Source organism: Drosophila mojavensis, unplaced genomic scaffold (genome assembly GCF_018153725.1).
Source record: "Drosophila mojavensis isolate 15081-1352.22 unplaced genomic scaffold, ASM1815372v1 contig_81, whole genome shotgun sequence".
In the NCBI taxonomy this organism is placed as follows: domain Eukaryota; kingdom Metazoa; phylum Arthropoda; class Insecta; order Diptera; family Drosophilidae; genus Drosophila; species Drosophila mojavensis.
In genome coordinates this window covers 1,470,519-1,484,420 of record NW_025318907.1, presented here as the reverse complement: position 1 = coordinate 1,484,420, position 13,902 = coordinate 1,470,519, and the positions used below count along the sequence as shown (strand labels likewise).

Below are 13,902 nucleotides of genomic sequence, written 5' to 3'. Positions count from 1 at the left end.
GATTCTACGTGCATTTGACAAAATAAAACGCAGCCGGCACACTTTCCAAACTTTTTGTGGATCGTGCTAAGACAGAAACCCGATAAACGGCTTTAAGTATCAGCGATAACCAGAAATTATAGCCACACTGCCACGGCTACCTCTAATTTTGTTGCCCGCCCCTCCAAGTTTAGATGCGCTGTAAGTATTGTTTACTCGGGACAAGTTTACTTCGCGTATCTCATTCTTTTATGGCTGCCAGATCGGGTCGAAACAATTGTTTACATTATTGTGGTTTCTGCTCAACCATTCTATGGTTTAGGATTTTATTTTGTGCTGCCATACATCAACCTGTGACTGATGGTTGCCTTCTTCATCTCCTTCCACTATCTTTCCAGCAGGTGTTAACAGATATTCCTGTTGCTTTGTTGATAGCTTCCTTTCGATAATTAGACATCAATCTAATCTAGCGTCGTAAGCATACTTTCTATACCTTGCTAAGGACTTAAAATACTGTTGATAGTTACAAAAAGTAAATACTCAAATATGTTTGCTACATACATACAGCTATAAACAAACTGAAGTAAGTTTAAGATGACACAGTGAATTTATTTTTAACTGTTTACAACAAATATTCATTTTCGTTCATAAATAACGTACAATGTACGACGTACATACATAAATGTAGATACATATATATATGCATGTATATGCACATGTACTTGTTTAAACTTATTTTGGAGCAGTGTGCCCACATGTATGGATTGCTAAAAAAAAATACTAAAATACTATCGATATATCGATTACATAAATATTGATCAATTAAATTTTAAGAGGCGAAATCACAATTTGTATTTAAAAATTAGTGTCTTTTTCAGCGAATAACAATCAAATAAACCTAACTTGCATTTCGAATTGACCAGTGTGTTAAATATTATGTCATGCGATGAAACCAGAATTATTATCGCTCTTTTTTATATTGCTCTCAAGTTGTTAATAGTATGCACACACATGCAGATATGAATATATACATGTACATATGTATGTATGTATGAACAATACATATGCAGGAATTGATGAAGAGATAGTAGAATTAAATTACAAGTCTGCCAGTGCATAGATACCCTTACATTTCAAAATTTCAAATATGTTTATGTATGTACTATGTATATAATTATATTTTCAATTCCACAAACACTTTTAAAAACGCCCTTAATGTGAATGATAAATATACATATGTATGCAATAATTGCAACTATCAAATATGTACATACATACTACATACAGATGCATATGTAGTCTATAAATTTCATAGAATACGAAACTTCAAATGAAACCACCTCAAGTTGGCGACAGTCCTGTTGGAAAAGATATACAGTTAGATTTTTTTTACCAAACTAATTTCCACAGCTTGTAGGCGTTACGTGTGTACATACATACATACGCTGTAGGGTATTCGCCTAGAAAAACCGTGAGAGTGAGCGAAATATAAATACTCTCATTGAGAGCCTCTCAACTGTTGAACGCAAACGTTGTGAGCGTGTGTGTGCCCGTATAAATGTATGTACATATGTGTGTATGACTGAATCATCGCAGAGAACTTTGGGTTTTTGTGATTCCCATTAAATTCAGTTGCCAATCGATCGCTGAGCGAGTCTCGAGTCGTTTAGCTGCTTTGATTCTGTCAGTTGCAAATAAATCGTTGAACGGGGGCAGAGTGTGTTTGCTTTCGTTGCATTCATTGTGCATTGTTATAAAAAAAACGACTAAAGTTGACTTTTTGCTGGAAACAATATGAGCAGATTAGCGAGGTATGAGCCCAGCCCTAATATGCTGCGAGCTTTGGAGTTGGAATTTTCTGACGAAATTCTTGCGAAAATCGATCCAACTTTTGGCTCATATATAACGACGCGTGAATTAAACTATATTAATGCAAGTTCGGTGTTTAAGATGTTAGTGAGCATTGAGGATATCAGCACAACGTTGTTATATGCGAAGATTATGCAGTTCGATGTGCCAGTTCAATTCACTAAGTCGGGCAGTTTATCCATCAAGCTGTCTCTAAAAGCGAATCCGATAATGTTTGTACCCTTAGTGGACGAAGTTCTGCTCCTGCCCGTAGGCGCTCTGTCAGCTGTGCTACCTCCAGCGGAACGCATTCTGAAAATCATTAATGAAAAGGGCCCTGATTTTGAAATTACGAATATCACCAAAGAATGCATTATGTTTGCTCCGAAATTGTTCTCAAGGGTTACGCCAGACAAGATTGGGAACAACAATTTTGATGTGATTTTTCGATCGCCGCGAATTCCGGCTCGTGTTATGTACTTATCACTGAATCGACTTACGACAGACCGAAATTTACGTTGCTACCTATTTCCACTCGAGAATACACCGAAAATAAGCAACAATTTGGTCAGATTGTCATTGTTTAACAGTGACATTGAATCGAATCCAGAGCAATTGGAAGCTGTTCAGCAGATCGTATCTGGGCCCAACCCGAACGTGCCCTACATTCTTTTTGGACCCCCAGGTAAGGCAGAGAGAATGTTCATATGAAAAAGGGGCAAATGATTGAACAATCATAAACCGAATTTCAGGCACTGGCAAAACCACGACGATTGTGGAGGCTATTCTTCAATTGTACGTAATGAAGCAGGGTCGTATCCTAGTATCCGTTGGCTCAAATGCGGCTTGTGACATGATCACCTTGAAGTTAATCTACTATATAGAAAACGATGTACGATTTAAATCATTTTTGAAATCCGGCGAGAAGATATTATTGCGCTTGATATCGGCCACACAATTTAGGAAGCACGCAAAATCTATTCCTCGCGATGTGATGAACTATTCCAACTATGAATACAATCGGAACAACAAGAAATATACGCGCAATGGATTGAGAAACGTTGATGTAGAAAAGTATGGAATTGTTGTCGCGACACTATGCTACGCTGGTCTACGAGCTGCACGGAGCTTTCGCAAATTTACCCACATTTTCATTGATGAGGCCGCATCCGTTTCAGAGCCAGAGACATTGCTGGCGATTGCGGGTATTAAAGATGACGACTGTCATGTTATACTCTCTGGGGATCACAAGCAATTGGGCCCGATTGTAAAGAGCAAACGCGCCAAAGTCCTTGGAATGGATCGCTCAGCTATGGAACGCCTAATGCTCCATAAAATGTACGAAGTAAAAAATAACGGCAAATACGATCGTACGGTACAATCTCGATTACGACGTAGTTTCAGAGCGCACCCGGAAATCATCGGGCTCTACAACAAGCTCTTTTATGACGGCAATCTTATTCCAGTATCTCCGCAAATACAGGTCGATTGGAGCATGCTGGCAGATAGAAACTTTCCAATTTTATTTCAGGAAATACATGGTGAAACAGAAATCGAAACCAATTCCACCAGCAGCTTCAATATGCTGGAGGCGCAGTTGGTCTGCTGGTATGTGATGCTGCTCCTGAAAGATGGACTTGGAGGCGTTAAAGTGGAGCAAGATCATATTGGCATCATCACGCCATATCTAGCTCAATACCAGCTGCTAAAGCGTATGCTTCGTGCAACCAAACAGGAGAAAGTTGATGTTGGCACCGTAGAGAGATATCAGGGACGTGAAAAACGAATCATGATTGCCTCGTTGGTCACTTCATTTTCTGGCTCCAGTTTCCTATCCAATCCACGCCGGATCAACGTGCTGCTCTCCCGTGCAAAATTATTGCTAATATTAATTGGCAATCCGATCACTTTAAGCAAAAATGACAATTTCAAGTACATCATCGATCAATGCATTGCGCACGGCAACCTACAGCACAAGATGAACACGACTAATGACGACAGCATTGTCAAGCTAATGAAGAATTTAAAACTGCAAGATATTCAAGATGAAAACGAAGAAAGGGAAGAAATCAGCGTTAAATTCTTAAAATAAAAAACTAGTACAAAAATCTTCGAAAATTTTTAATTCATTTCCATATTTGTATTTCAATTCAATCTCTATCTCTATCTGGTCATAATTTTTATAAAGCGTATCCCATATATTTTTATCTGTACAAATATTTTTTATGCTCAACGGCATCCGGACAAATGGTTGATGTATGTATGTATGCGTGTGTATGGGTATTTTACCCAGCCCCTCTGAATGCTTGCCATCTTCAGCTTCAGCTCCAGCTCCGAGACACCTCCTAGCCGGGGCCTGGAACTTGGCCTGAGTCTGCGGTTTGCTGAGCGCGTTAGAAAATTTACATATGCACATAAATCTTGTTTAGGCTTTGACTTTGTTTGTCTCAACGTACGACTGCAGACCGGGCAGCTGTGGCAGCAGGAAAAATGCTTCTAAATATTTGTTGATACTTATTTGGTGGCATAGAACAAATAAACAGCAGCAGCAGCAGCAGCAACAACAACAACAACGTGCTGCGACAGCAACAACTCAATAAACATCGCTGTGTCGTCTCTGACTCCAGCGCCGTCGAGGAAGTGTCAAAACTTTGTTATGTATTTGTTTTTGTATTTACTCTCCACTGTGTAATGTCTGTGTGTGTGATTGTGGATGTGTATGTCATGGCTCGTTTGTGGACGACAATACACTGATAGGTACTTTGACTTGGCCACGCTGCCCAGCGGTAATAACTTTGCCTCGTCTATGTATGTTAGGGCCAAAATGACAGCAGAGTGAAGTAATTGGCACTTGGTCTGGGCTGCGGTACAAAAGTATCTAACGGATAGCCAAACAAGCCAAACAATGAAAACAATAAAAAGCACAGCTGTAATAGGTAAACAAATTATCAGCGATATATCCAATTATTTGTATCTATGCTAAAAAGCATTTCAACGATAAATTATCCGATTATAAATAATATACAGAAGATATTTCTGTCTTACTGTGAGACAATTCCCTGTATATATAGATAACTTTTAAGTACATTGATCTTTAAGTATTTACACTTAAATGGCGATTCATTGAGGGTCAATCAGCTCTTTGCCATCCATATATTAATAGTTATTCAGCATCGATTTCATACACAACTTGAGATTGGATAATTAAATACGTGCCTTGCAGCTAACTCGACGGCAATTCTATTTCAGCGCTGCCACGCCCTCAATAGTGTACGCCTTCAACAATAATTTTAACCTGAAGCAGTGCGTTCGTTGCACATTCTTCATTTTATGTTCTGTGCCACAAACAGTTTTTCGCATGCTGCAATTGTTGCCAAGTACCGTTCGTAAAGCGTTCGCCCCTCGCCCGTCTAGACTTGAGGTGTACGATACCCTGTGGATGTGGCACTTGGGTAGTCTGGTTTTACGAAAAGACCTGAAGTTGTACGAGTATCAACTGAAAGGGTATCTGCTGGTCCTAACCAGAGCTCCATCAGACGTGCCGAGCTGCGAAGTTGGCATTTACATATAGACAGACCCTCGCAACTGACTGACAGTTCAATTTATGCTTCCTCTCTCTGCGCCCTAAATGGACGGCCAGGCAGCCGAGATAAGGGCAAAGACGGCTGCGTCGTGTTTGGCTCGTTGAGCTGACTATAAAATGCACTTAATGCAGCGAGCAAGAAACAAAAAAGCGAATTCACGCTACACGGCCAGCTAAGAATTGCATTCAAAGTGAATATGCATCTTGCGGATATTTATTGGGCATATTTATGGAATGCTGGGTCTCAAAACTTTTGGCGTTAAGTTCGCATCAATTTGGTGGAGCATTGAAGCCTATATCCAAATGATATTTACAGCAGTTGATCTAAACAATAATTGATATTTTTTGTTCTCGCTTGTTATTATTATTATTTTTTTTTTTTTTTGCAATGTCAGCTAAGCTGCGATGGCAACGCTCTTATCTTATTACAAATAAACATTTGACCATATATACATACATATATGTGTCTCAAAATACTGTGAGATATTTGCTTGATTATTTACTTTCCAATGCATTTGATGATCGAGGCAAACATAAATCTAGAGTGAATATATTTGCTTGGGTCTTCAGATTATTGGTGTTCAGATTTCAATATTTATGTGGGGAGCAGGAAATCAGACCATACTGGTTCGATGAATATAGCAGAAAGAGGCGTGGCAGACCCTTTTCTCTCTCTCTCTCTCTCTCTCTCTCTCTCTTTCTCTCTCTCTCTCTAAAGCGCATGCAAACATATATGTATGTATTTAATTTCTGGTTAGCACTGCTTTTTTCTCTGCGGTTTCTATGTAAATTGTGTAATGCTAAATTAAGTTACCACTTGGTAGCAGAGTATCTGTTTTATATAATATATATAAATAAAAATAAAATAAAAAAAAAACTTGTATATTTACTTGCTTTGTTTAATAGCTTCATATTATTCTAGCAGTCTGTATCGAATGACTATATCATCTAGCTGTCGTTAAGTAAACATATAGTGCTTAAATTAGGATGTGCTTATCTTAATATAACACTATGAAAAGCAATGCTGCCATAGTTAAGCAGATATGGTATCAATTTTTATAGTTATATTGCAAATTTCATATATATGTATATATACATAAATATACACATACTCATTTCTCTTAGTTCTCAATTTGAAATTCATAAAATATCCAATTCGAGTTTATTGCAGATTAAAATTAATTTTCCTCCCTGTTCTCTTCCATTCACAGTCCTGGATGCGGTCACTGTTCAACTGTTGGGCAGTAATCGGAACGAGCTGTTGCTCAAGTGCCATGTGGAGGGCGCCTCTGGCGATGAGCCGCTGCAGATCGAATGGTATCGCGACAGCGCCAAGCTGAGCAGCTGGCAGAACGTGGAGTTGCAGCAGCATCGCCTGCTCGTCCGCCAGCCAAGCAGTGCCGATGACGGACTCTATCGCTGCATTGCATCGAATGCGGCGGCTCGTGTGATGAGCAAACAGGGCTATGTGTATGAGCATCTGGCTAGTGTGGCGCCTGGGTCCACCAAGTGCCTGCCCAAGTTGAAGAGGAACCAAAAGATGCCCGAGTCCTGGGGCAAGCAAGTGTTTCTGTGTCGCGGCAAGCGTGGCGGCTCCACAGGCATGGATCAATCGCAGTCACTGCCGCCGTCGCCCGAAGGGCTGCGCATCGTTCAGGGACCCAACGACAAGCTGATCATCAAGGAAGGCGAGCCGACCACCCTCAGCTGCCTCTATGAACTGCCCGCCGAATTGCAGAATCAACGCATTCAGTTGCGCTGGCGCAAAGATGGCAAAATTCTGCGCCATGTGGAGCTGGGCGATGCAGTTGTACCCGGTCTGGCGCTGGACCACGGCAAGGATGCACTGGTGCGCGAGGACGGACGCTTGGTGCTGCACAAGCAGAACGGCACGCTCAGCTTCAACAGCATCATTGCCAGCGATGCGGGCCAGTATATGTGCCAAATCCAGCTGGAGGGACATGCGCCAGTCAACTCGGCACCCGGCGCGCTGGAGGTCATTGAGCAGCTCAAGTTCATGCCGCAGCCAACATCCAAGAATCTGGAACTGGGCGCCCTGGGCAAGCTGCACTGCAAGGCGCAGGGCACGCCCACCCCGCAGGTGCAATGGCTGAGGGTGAGTAAAGGATCAAAGGGCTTATTAACGGATTTTCTTGTTAATCTGGGTAGAACGCTCCAACAGTCTCTTCCTCCATTTATCATCCGGCTGACTGATTTCAGTAATTGACATTTGTATACATCAAATCAAATTTAATGGCCAGAACTCGTTTATCTTTGCGTCTACCGATTCAGCAAATGTCACAAGTCAGTTACCCATCTCACTAAATATTCCAACTCCAAACTGCCTCTCGCTCCCGTCTGGTCGCTCGCTCTCACCTGTCCGGCTGACAAATTGAAAAACGCAACGCGACGCTGTGTAAACTTTTCTTTCAACGAACATTTCATATGCAGCGCCCCTATTGAGTAGTCCTGCTAGACTAGCTAACCCGTCCACTCCGGCCCAGCCCTTTAGTGCTCTTCTAATATTCGCTTCTCGCGCGTTGTTTGCAGCTGTTGTGCGAGAACCAACCAATTTTGACAACTGTTTGTCCATTTGCTGGAAAATTGTCCAGGGCCAAAAAAAAAAAAGAACAAGTAAGAAAACTTTAGACGGGATTGCACGACTACGAGCTACCCTGAACGTACTGAGAGATTATAACAAAAATCGAAATTCTACAAAATACACATGAACCCATATATAAAATTTAAAGACTCTAGCTCTGAAGATGTAGGACATATAATTTTTTTATAACTAATTTTTGATAAGGGCTTTAATCAACAACAGTTAATTAGCACATTTAACCTTCGATAAGATATATATATAAATTATATAACTTATTTTAAAAATGTTTCTGCTCTATAAATATATATGGGAGTAGCTATCGATACTTTAAAACATGCTCGATCTGCGCGTGGAATATCCGAACTAACGAAACAAAGTTTCGAATCTCTAGCTCGTATATCTGCTGAGATCGACGCGTTGAAACACACGGACAGACGGACAGAGAGGCAAACGGACAGGGCTATAACGACCCAGCTCGTCGGGAATATATACACTTAATGGCCTCTGCCACGCCTCCTTTGGCCTGCTACATACACCTTAACAAAACCTTCATACCCCGATTTCCCACTTTCAATGGGTTCAGGGTATAAACAAAAACGCTAGCAAAAAGTTAAAATGCCAACGATTTTTTCATTTGGCTGCCGTCGAAAACAAACGCACCTCTTACCATCCAGATGCAGGTGCAGGTTTTTGCATTTTCGATGAAAACACGCACGTCGAGTTGGTCTTTGAAATTGGTTTGTAATAGTCCATGTACCTTCTGTCTACTACCTACACAGGATGCGGCGAATGGCAGCCTGCCCGAGCACGTGGACGACATCAATGGCACTTTAATCTTTAGGAATGTGAGCGCCGAGCATCGGGGCAACTATACGTGCGTGGCCAGCAACAGCCAGGGCCAGATAAACGCCACGGTGGCCATCAATGTGGTGGTCGCGCCCAGGTTCAGTGTGGCGCCCGAGGGGCCCATCGAGAGCAGCGAGCAAGGCGTCGCCGTTATACACTGTCAGGCAATTGGCGATCCCAAGCCGACCATACAATGGGATAAGGACCTGAAGTATCTAAGCGAGAATAATACGGATCGTCAGCGGTTCAGCTTCCTGGAGAATGGCACACTCGAGATACGCAACGTGCAGGCGGAAGATGAGGGCAAATACGGCTGCACCATTGGCAACAGTGCCGGGCTGAAGCGTGAGGAGGTTCGCCTGCTGGTGCGCGGCAATGGCGATGGCTTCATAACGGAGGAATCGGCCGGCGATGGTTTCCTGGTGACACGCGCCGTCCTCATCACAATGACCGTGGCGCTGGCCTACATAGTGCTCGTGGTGGGTCTGATGCTGTGGTGTCGCTATCGCCGTCAGGCACGCAAGGCGCGCCTCAACGAGCTGAGCATCAAGGAGGCGGGCGGTGACCAAGCGGAGTCGGGCAAGAACACGGAACAGGAGCCCTGCCTGTCCAAGCAGCGCAACGGGCACGGCAAGTCCCGGACAGCCGCCAATGGCGATGCTCAGAAATCCGATGATACGGCTTGCAGTCAGCAGTCCAAGGCGTCCAAGAAATCTGCCCATATCTATGAGCAGCTGGCTCTGCCACGTTCTGGCCTCAGTGAACTAATCCAAATTGGCCGCGGCGAGTTTGGCGATGTGTTCGTGGGCAAGTTGAAGGCCTCCCTGGTGGCAGCCGCCTCGCCCAGCGACAAGGATGCCGACACGGAGAAGCAGCACAGCAACAGCGAGAATGGCAGCGGTGCCAGTGGTGCCAGCGGCTGCGGCAGTGGCAGCACCACCCTCAGCACTCTGAACGAGAAGCGACGCTCCAAGACATCCATGGATGACATTGAGGAAATCAAGGAGGAGGAACAGCCACAGGAGCAGGCACAGTCCGAGTCGACGGCCGATCTTCTGGTGATGGTCAAGGCACTCAACAAGGTCAAGGATGAGCAGGCCTGCCAGGAGTTCCGTCGCCAGCTGGATCTGCTGCGTGCCATCTCGCACAAGGGCGTGGTTCGTCTGTTCGGCCTGTGCCGCGAAAAGGATCCCCACTACATGGTGCTGGAGTACACGGACTGGGGTGATCTCAAGCAATTCTTATTGGCCACCGCTGGCAAGGTTAACACAGCCACCGCCACCTCCTCGCCACCACCACTAACCACCAGCCAGCTGCTGGCTGTGGCCTATCAAATAGCTCGCGGCATGGATGCTATTTATCGCGCTCGCTTCACCCACAGGTAAGTTGAGTTGGGATCTCGAAAGAGATCCAGGGTTATAGCAAACAGACTAACAGATTAATACAACCCAAGATGAAACCAAGATTTTCAGCTTAGAAATGAACTTTAATAATATATACAATATACAAACTGTTAAATACTAAAGCGAAATAGAGGTTGTAGACAGAAAGAGGTTAAGTTAGGATCTGAATGGAATTTGTGGAATTCCCGTATGCTATATATACTTTAACAGATTTTACATTTATATATACTCGACATTTAACATATACTAACTATGAAATATATTCAGATTAGCTAATCAAGTTTTATCTAAAAATTAAAACTTGAACTTAAGCTTATCTTAAAGCAGGAAGAGAAGTTCTAAGGAATTAGCTGAATTAATTTGGCTGCTTATTATTTAGCAGGCTAACTAACTGCAATACTGTTATTTATTATTGAGCCAAGATAAACTGCAGTTAATTTATCTACATCCGCGACAGCTGCACACAGTTGGAAACGGATTAATCTCAAATAGCTCAAACTTGCAGTAGAAATGGCTAATTGATGCAATACATCTTCGAAATAGAACGTAATGATAGCCATTAAACGGTTCTGCCCTCTAACCCTCCAACAGAGACCTGGCCACGCGCAATTGCGTCATCTCCAGTGAGTTCATCGTTAAGGTCGCCTATCCGGCCCTCTGCAAGGACAAGTACAGCCGGGAGTATCACAAGCATCGCAACACGCTGCTGCCGGTGCGCTGGCTGGCACCGGAATGCATACAGGAGGATGAGTACACCACCAAGAGTGACATTTTCGCCTTTGCTGTCGTCGTATGGGAGCTGTTCAATCAGGCGACAAAGCTGCCGCACGAGGATCTAAGCAACGAGCAGGTGGTGCAGCGCTCGCTGGCCAATACCCTGGAATGGTCTGTGGCCGAGGGCACGCCCGATGGCCTCAAGGAGATTTTGGTACGTCTACACTTGCATGGCTCATCCAAATGAGACAGTTAATTAATTTATTGCTCTGCCCCTTCACTGCACAGCTCTCCTGCTGGTTGACCAATCCCAAAGAGCGTCCGTCTTTCAGTCAGCTGGGAGCTGCACTTAGCAAGGCCATGCAAGCTGCTGAGAAATAGACGATGATGACTGACATAGTGTTGGTAAACAATTAAAAGAAATAATAGTAACAACATGATTCATATAAAAACGAAAAACAGTTTGCTAACTATGCCAAATATAATTTGTAGTATTCTCTTAGTACATAGGAACGGCTTAAATTAAGTTTGATCAAGTTCTGCGTCGTACTGAATTATTTTCATATGCTAGGCGCGTGTTCAACATGCGTACTTAATTCGTAATTCATAACTTAGGATACGTCTATCTATTACTGTACAAACCATATAAGCATTGATATCTTCTCAAAAGTATTCACATACATACGTGGTGCTGCACAGAGCTCTCTGTGTGGCTAAAATGTATATAGAAATGAAACTGCCACACAAGAAATTTGCATTTGAACCAGTTGAAGCATTTATAGCCGTAGTTCGCTTGGCAGCTCGAAAGATGCCAAGAAATATATTTTAAAGCTACCCTAATCAATATTGATATATGCTAGGTCTAAGTTCAATTTTATGAATTAAATATTACAAATAAAATATTATAGAAATATATTTATGAATATATAAAATGAAAAAAACAAAATATTTTGATTATGAATTGCATAACTAAGCCAAACTTAAATTTAAAGTGACAACTTTTAATCATAGACCCATACATTGATACAAACATCATTTATCTATATATATACATATTACACACATACATACATATAATAAATATATATATATATTTATAAGTCGTAACAAATTTATAACTAGCTGTTTAAGCTTTGATGCATGTTTACAAAACATTTAAATGAAATAATAAACACAAATAAATAAAATAAGCAAAGCCCAAACTTGAAATCATTTTAAGTGCTTAGCCCCAAAAGGCGACAAGGCTCCGGAAAGTAATATATGGAAAAGGCAAAGCACAAATGCAAATAACGACGAATGGAGTTTGTTTTAATACAATTATGCGACTTGGATATGCTCTATAATATTGCTATAAGGTAATGAATTTTTTTAAATATTTAAACAAAATTAAAGAAACAGAATTCTATTGTTTAATGGATAAAAAAATTACTAATATAATAAAAATACAAAAACAAAATTTAAGACATATTAAAAAAAATAAATAAAAGATATTAGTTTAAAATTTTATCTAAACAAAAATTTTTAAGTTATATTAAAGTAAATAAGAATAATAATAATAATAATTTATAGTTTCATTAAAATATTAAAAATTATATGAAATAGGAAATCTATTTTCTTATGTGCTTTTATATTTTTATATATAATTTGAAATTTTAATTTATTTGAATTTTATATATTTATATTATTTTTATTAATTTTAATCTTTAGACAACAGATTTTTATTAATGAAAATATAAAAATACAATCTGAGATCAAGTTGAATATCCTAGCTAATCTCGACTACATAAAGTAGTTACAAAAGATCCTCTTCAGCCGAATTCCCTTCATCCTCATGTTATTGGTATAGAGTACCCAACAATAGTCGAATCGAAATGCTGAGCTGCCGACCGATCCCTTGTTATGCTGTGTAACTACTTTTTATAGACATTTCATTTGGCGTGGCAAATTTGTTGACGGTCCTTCGAGCACTGCCGCGATTTGCCATCCCGCTCGTTCACACTTCACTTGATTTGAAAAATGAGCATCTATTGAATGTCGGATTGGGAATTCGGCTTCGCTTTCGGTTTCGGTTTCGTTTTCGTTTTCGGTTTGCCTAACAAAACAATATGGCAATAAACCGTAAAGTTGCCTAAGCTTATTTGGGCCTTAAAGTTGGCCGGAAGTTCGCCTAGGCCAAGGCGCCTACGTTGCGAAAAAAAAATAAATAAGAGAAGAAAAGTTTTGCCGTGCGAAAAACTTTAGCAGCCAACCGAGCGATATTTGCATTTGAATCAACACAAAAACAGCAACAACAACAACAACAACAGCCACACCATATACAATGAGTTGGCATTTTTTGTCAGCCTATATTTTGTTGCTTTTATTTATTTATTTTTTTTGTTGCCTGCCAATTGTGGCCAGCTGTGGCAAGTTCGGGGCCGAAGGAATCTAGGCTGTTTAGCATTTCCTGGCACGTACAAATTTTCTGCCATGAATTTCAAATGCTTAGGCAAAGGCTGATTGAACAGTTCCAAAAAAAAAAAAAAAAAAAATTGCTAAAGTAAAATACTTAGCCCTTTTTTTGTACTTAACGAAGAGCCGATGCTCTTAAAATAAGAGCCTGCCATTTCTAACCGAATTAAACTGGGTCGAAAAAGTTGAAGTATTTAGCAAAATTAAATTGGCAAAAAATTCATTTAATATATCTAATATAACTGATTCGGAAAGCTGACCAACTTTATATAGTTTACTTTTAGAAAAACTTTCATTCGAAATAGGTTTTATGTTTAAATTAAATTCTTTGGTTATATTTTTGACAGCAATTTGAATTTAATAATAATTTTGCTAAATGCTACATTACATTTTTTTTATACGTACTTTTTTACGCAATTGCTAAATTTAATACCTTATTTATATAGAAATGTATTCCAATCTGAAATTTCAGCCAG

The 13,902-nt window shown here is 40.9% G+C and overlaps 2 protein-coding genes and 1 long non-coding RNA gene across 3 annotated transcripts in view; 2 read left to right on the top strand and 1 right to left on the bottom strand.

Moving 5' to 3' along the window:
* LOC6580444 (tyrosine-protein kinase-like otk) overlaps positions 1-11,669 on the top strand; it is a 29,579-nt gene extending 17,910 nt beyond the window's left edge. The window contains exons 4-7 of the mRNA XM_002006246.4: positions 6,622-7,526; positions 8,792-10,239; positions 10,853-11,189; positions 11,264-11,669. Of these exons, the coding sequence (XP_002006282.1) occupies positions 6,622-7,526; positions 8,792-10,239; positions 10,853-11,189; positions 11,264-11,356 (2,783 nt within the window). The 3' untranslated portion in view covers positions 11,357-11,669. The remainder of the gene's footprint in view (positions 1-6,621; positions 7,527-8,791; positions 10,240-10,852; positions 11,190-11,263) is intronic.
* Positions 272-1,497, bottom strand: LOC122757764. The gene is made up of 2 exons (XR_006357907.1): positions 541-1,497; positions 272-483 (listed from the first exon to the last, which is right to left on the bottom strand). It is a non-coding gene; the product is annotated as an uncharacterized LOC122757764 (long non-coding RNA).
* On the top strand, positions 1,625-3,935 carry LOC26527917 (putative helicase mov-10-B.1). Its single transcript, XM_015164210.3, has 2 exons — positions 1,625-2,512; positions 2,580-3,935. Exons 1-2 carry the CDS (start codon positions 1,774-1,776, stop codon positions 3,917-3,919), a joined length of 2,079 nt encoding a protein of 692 aa, XP_015019696.1. The 5' UTR covers positions 1,625-1,773; the 3' UTR covers positions 3,920-3,935.
* Positions 11,670-13,902: the final 2,233 nt, after the last annotated feature.

What these genes read in the sequence shown, in the direction of transcription:
- LOC26527917 (XM_015164210.3), top strand. Translation starts at nt 1,774, where the DNA reads ATGAGCAGATTAGCGAGGTATGAGCCCAGCCCTAATATGCTGCGAGCT. An exon ending in CATTCTTTTTGGACCCCCAG is followed by an intron (nt 2,513 to 2,579) that starts GTAAGGCAGAGA and finishes ACCGAATTTCAG; the next exon opens with GCACTGGCAAAACCACGACG.